The following is a 6,033-nucleotide window of genomic DNA, read 5'->3' as shown; positions in this document are numbered from 1 at the left end:
TATAGGAAGTACACACAGATAACAGATATACAGGAAGTACACATGGATATACAGGAAGTACACACAGATATAATAATAAACACAGTTACTATTCCAATGCAAAATCATTAAATAATTAAATGTGGATTATTGAACATTAGATCTCTTTCCTCTAAATCCCTGTTAGTTAATGAACTGATAACTGATCATCATATTGATTTATTGTGTCTGACAGAAACTTGGCTACAACAGGAGGATTTTGTTAGTATAAATGAATCCACTCCTGTTAATTATTTAAATTTTCATGTTCCTAGAACAACTGGCCGAGGTGGAGGAGTAGCTTCTATTTTTCAGTCAGGATTATTGATTAATGCCAAACCAGTTATTAGTTATGATTCTTTTGAATCACTGTCCCTCAGTCTTTCTCATCCAAAATGGAAATCAGAAAAGACACTTTTACTAGTTGTTCTATATCGTCCACCAGGCGCTTACTCTCAGTTTTTGTCTGAATTCTCAGAATTATTAACTGACTTATTATTAAATACTGATAAAATCATAATAATGGGTGATTTCAATATTCATGTAGATGTTGAAAGTGACAGCTTAAGCATAGTCTTTAATTTAATAGACTCATTTGGTTTTACCCAAAACGTCCGCACATCTACTCATTCTTATCATCACACTCTTGATTTAGTTCTGACCTATGGTATAGAGATTAAGGACTTGGTAATAGTTCCTCAAAATCCTATTCTGTCTGACCATTTTTTAATAACCTTTGAGTTTACATTAAATGACTACACAGTCACTGAGAGTAAATTTCATCTCAGCAATCAGAAAATGCTGTAACCAAATTTATACAATCTCTTTCATCAATGTTTTCCTCTGTCTTGAGAGTAATGCATCAGAGAACAGAGACTTAGATCATCTAGTTGATCATCTTACAACTTCAATGCAAACTTCACTTGATAAAATTGCTCCACTGAAAAAGAAAGTAATCAGTCAGAGGAAACTGGATCCTTGGTTCAATTCTGAGTTATGTACTTTAAAGCAGCATCTAGAAACCAGGAGAGAAAATGGCGCTCTACTAATGTTGAAGAATTTTATTTAACTTGGAAACATTGTCTGCTAACATAAAAAAGCTACAAAGTCCATGCTCAATAATCCAGGTATACAGTCCAACATTTTTCAGTCAGGTCATCTGGACAGTTTCGTTTTTTGCGCTGAAACGTTTCACCTTCGATCCAGAAGGCTTCATCAGTCAAGGAAACACACAACACAAAACTGATTCTTCCCCCAACAGCTTACTCCAAAGTGGAACAAACCAGTTATGTTGGTGCTAAGATGGACTCTTTGTCACGCCCCTCCTCCTTTGCCGGCCCTCTTCCACAGTCGTGTCAATCTTGTTAGGCCGAGACTCGGACTGCCCCCTCTTTGATACAACTGGGGGTGCTTGGCATCGCGCCCCTATCGCGCGGCCCCCTGGTGGGGTGTGCCCTTGCCTGCCGGCGCGCTTGGGGCCCTTGGTATCGGGGGCTGGGCGCTTGGGCGTGTGTCGGCTCGGCCTGGTGTCTGCCTGGTGGGGCTCGGGTCCTCTGGCCCTGTCAGGCCTTGGCCTGGGTGGTGTGAGTCCTCGGTGCCCGGGCCTCGGTGCCTGGACCTGGACCTACATCGGTGCGGCGGGTGCCGACGGAGGCCTATGAGTTTGTCGCTGTTGGCCCCGGGGGGTCACTGTATGTGGTTGCTGGTGGGGATCTTCCGGTTCTCCCCTGTGGTCCCTTCTGGGGGGTGGGTGAGTGGTTCGCCCTGTGTGGGTGGCTCTGGGGGCTCCGCGGTCGGGGTCCCTCCTGGGGTCTTGGGCTCTCGTCCCCCCTTTTTCGTCTGCCTCTGGTCTTGGGGTCGGGTCTCTGCTGCTTCACAATTACTAATAAATGTTCTATTAGAGAAGCCTTATACACTTATGCATGCTCACAACCACACACAAATAGAAGCAGGGATGTTTATGTAGGCTTTATATGTAGATATATAGATATGTATGTGAGTGTATATTCATGTGTATGTATGTATGTATGTATATAGGCGTAGGTATGGGTATATATATTTATGGAAACTTACTGCAAAGCCATTAATATTTTAAGTTCTTTATACATATGTATTTTGTTGCTGTGTTTTGTCATGTTCTTTGCAGGTGAACAGACAGTGGCCGGGTGTTTTGAAGTGTGCTCTATTTGTATATATTTCTTATATTTTGGAGTCTTACTTTGTCTTTTCTTTCTTTCTATCCTATTAAAAAAAAAAAAAACCCTACACTAGAATGTCACTATAATAAATATTTCATAATAATGGTGTGGAGAGGATGGCTGTAAGGGGAGAAGGGAGGCCATCACAAAAAAAAGAAAAAAAAAAAAAATCTTGGTGTTATTTTTGATCAGGACATGTCTTTTATCCCCCACATTAAAAACATTGCTAGAACCACCTTCTTCCACCTGCGTAATATCACTAACATTAGAAACATCTGATATAAAGATGATGCAGAAAAACTGGTCCATGTATTTGTCACGTCTAGACTGGACTATTGCAATGGTTTATTATCTGGGTGTCCAAATACTTCTTTTAAACATCTTCATTTGATCCAAAATGTTGCTGCCAGAATCTTAACTGGAGTTACTGGGAGAGATCATATCTCTACAGTTTTAGTTTCTCTCCATTGGCTCCCTGTCAAGTCCAGAATAGAATTCAAAATCTTACTTCTAACCTACAAAGCTCTCAACAACCTAGCTCCATCTTATATTACAGATCTTATTGTTCCATATTTTCCCAACAGAGCACTTCGATCTCAGGCTGCAGGTTTACTTGTGGTTCCTAGAGTTTACAAAAGCAGAATGGGAGGAAGATCTTTCAGTTCTCAGGCTCCTCTCTTGTGGAACCAACTTCCAATCTCTGTCCGTGAGGCTGACACATTGTCCAGTTTTAAAATTAGGCTTAAGACTTTCCTTTTTGATAAATCCTATAGTTAGGGTCGGCTTGGGTTTCCTGAGCTGTCCCTTAGTTCTGCTGCTATAGGCTTAGACTGCTGGAGGACAAACTGACCACACTTTTCACTCTACTACTGTCTTTACTTACTCTGCTCAACCTGTTTTGTATTTATAATTATTTTCTCTATCCTTAACATGTGTTGTTTGTCTTTCAGGTACACCTGGACCTATATCTGGACCTGCCATTTTGTGTTCGTCTGTCTCTCCTTCCTGTCCTCTCAACCAGCCGGTCAAAGCAGATGGCCTCTTGTCCTGAGCCTGGTTCTGCTGGAGGTTTCTTCCTTTTAAAAGGGAGTTTTTCTTTCCACTGTTGTCACTGTGCTTGCTCAGGATGGGAGACTGCAACGAAGCCAAGATACAACTTGTCTGCTGGATTTCTTAGATAGAGAACTTTACTATGAATATGAATATAGACTATGTCTATATTCTGATTTATTTAATTTTGTATATTGCTTTGTGTGATACCTGTTGTTCTGTCTGTACAGCACTTTGGTTGGCCTTGTCGCTGTTTTAAGTGCTCTATAAATACATTTGTAAATGGTATGGTATGGTATGGTACTAATTGGCTTTTATGTATATGAATGTTCCTGTAAAGTGCCCTGAGACAACTTTGTTGTGATTTGGCGCTATATAAATAAATTGAAATTGAATATAGGAAGTACACACAGATATACAGGAAGCACACACAGATGTTTAGGAAGTACACACAGATATACAGGAAGTACACACAGATATACAGGAAGTACACACAGATATATAGGAATTACACACGGGTATACAGGAAGTACACAAATATTTAGGACGTACACCTAGATATACAGGAAGTACACACAGATATTTAGGAAGTACACATAGATATACAGGAAGTACACACAGATATACAGGAAGTACACACATATACAGGAAGTACACACAGATATACAGGAAGTACACACAGATATACAGGAAGTATACACCTAAAGTCCAGTCACAAGAATCTGCCACGAGCAGTGTGTGCAGCTTGTTTTTATAGACTTGTCAGTTCAGCCGAGCTCACAGACTCGGAGACGTCCTTGGACCGATAGCTGCATGTATCAGATTTATCCAGCTCCTCGTTCAGCTTTCTACTAACACAAACATATCGTTCATGGGCAGAGTTAACATTCTTAGCCATAACTTTTAAAAACTTCCATAAACTTTGACCAAAAATTTCCTACCATGATATCCTGATGCATGCTCAATAATCCAGGGGATTCTGAGGAAGTCTCTCGGATGCGAGACGAAACGTTTCTGCATTTTGCTGTTGTTTTGCTTTGTTTTGGTTTTTTTGAATGTCCAGAGGACCAGATTTAACTTTTTTAGATTCCTAATGTAGTGAACTAAGCCTCCGGTCAAGACCTGCCTCTGAAGACCTTCATGGGACAGGAACTGTTATTTCACTACACTAACATGATGTTCAAACCACCTCAGTTAACTCCTTTCAATGCAGAGGATGTGGAAATGGATCATAATGGCGTGAATAATTTACAAACATTCACACTATGATCCTGGTTCTAAATAGAACCAACTTGTAAAGAGGAGAACAGCAGTGGATAACTTTTGAGAACCTCTGTGGAAACTGGTCTGGATCATGATTGTCCTTTAGCAGATCCATTAAGCAACAAACAGCACCAGCCATAGGAATGATGTCTTGTTTGGGTTCACTTGTTTTGCGGTGGAAGACAAACAAGGCCCACAGTGGGTGGTTCTGTTCTCAGCAGTGACAGTGTGGAACCGTCACAACCAGGACTGAGGTTGTGGTTTCACCAGTGTGCTGGTTAAACGGGACAGCTTTCAATGAAACTCTTCAGTGTACTTCTACAACAGATTAACTTCTGGAGGAGAAGAAGTCCAGTAGAAACTTTTGCTGACGTCATGCTTGTTCCTCTGCAGGCTCATGATTGTGCTGTGGAGTACGCCACCCCCCTGCTGACTCTTTACCGGATGTCCCAGGAGAGAAGCGCAGGTTTCGGAGAGCCTGAGCGCAGACAGCAGGTTCTCCTCTTCTACAGGACTCTGCAGGACATCCTTGACCAGTCGCTGGAGTGTCGCAACCGCTACAGACTCATCTTGCTCAGTGGTACGAAAACTGTCCAATGTGCACATGTGTGAACTCTGCACATCCCTCACAGTGATGACACATGCTGCCTTTCAGGGGATTTTAGCTGTTTGCTGATCAGCTTCCTCCTCCAGGAGCTGACAAGCAGGATTTGGGACTAATTTACCTTTTTTTTTGTATTTTATATGTACCAAGTAAATGTTAGGAGCGTCCTGCAAAGCTGGAGGGAAGAGTGAAGTTTCTGTCTCAACTTTAACCACGTTAGATTATCATTTAGCGTGAATTTTATCACGTAATTTGGTTGTCAAACAACAAGAATCGGCTAAGAAAGCAAAGTGTCAAGCTTTTTTCATTCCTGTTGTAGATGAGCATGAAGATGATCCTCACTTCCTGTCCAAAACCATCCTGAGACACTTGGAGCAGCAGAAGAAGGAGGAGTTCTGTCTGAACCCACCTCCTCAGCGGGAGGCCAAACAAGCATCTCTGGGCTCTTTCTTGACTCCTGCTGTGAACAACGCAGTGTGGCACTCTCTGGAGTCAATGAGCAGGGAGCCAACACTCATGATCAGTCTGGAGAAACCTGAGCCTCTGAAGGAGCCTGTGGAGGACATGGACCTCAACTACAGAGCAGCATGAACGCACAAAGATTACCAGCACAAATAACAACAACGCACCTTGTTTGTACTGCTTGTATCACGTCAAAGCACATCTGAAAGTTTAGTAAAGCTGGTAAAGGTTTAACACAAATGGTTGTTTTTGTTATTTTTCACATCACTCGTGTTCTATTTAAAATATACACTGTATCTGTAGAAAATCTGTTGAACTTAGATAAAATTATTTTCTAAAAGAAACTTAGGGCTTCTTGAAGGACTGTACACCTTGTGAAACCTTTCAGAGTTTTAAACAACGAGCATCTGTTCTTCCTTCAGCTGCTTCCCTCATTTG

At 41.6% G+C, this 6,033-nt stretch overlaps 1 protein-coding gene across 1 annotated transcript in view; it reads left to right on the top strand.

Moving 5' to 3' along the window:
- Positions 1-5,724, top strand: part of sting1 (stimulator of interferon response cGAMP interactor 1) — a 28,078-nt gene extending 22,354 nt beyond the window's left edge. Inside the window, exons 5-6 of the mRNA XM_037675113.1 lie at positions 4,923-5,109; positions 5,453-5,724. Coding sequence (XP_037531041.1) covers positions 4,923-5,109; positions 5,453-5,724 — 459 coding nt within the window. The remainder of the gene's footprint in view (positions 1-4,922; positions 5,110-5,452) is intronic.
- The last annotated feature ends 309 nt before the right edge of the window (positions 5,725-6,033 follow it).

This window comes from Nematolebias whitei, chromosome 4, assembly GCF_014905685.2.
Source record: "Nematolebias whitei isolate Nwh7 chromosome 4, NemWhi1, whole genome shotgun sequence".
Taxonomy (NCBI): Eukaryota; Metazoa; Chordata; class Actinopteri; order Cyprinodontiformes; family Rivulidae; genus Nematolebias; species Nematolebias whitei.
This window is presented reverse-complemented; position numbering and strand designations above follow the sequence as displayed.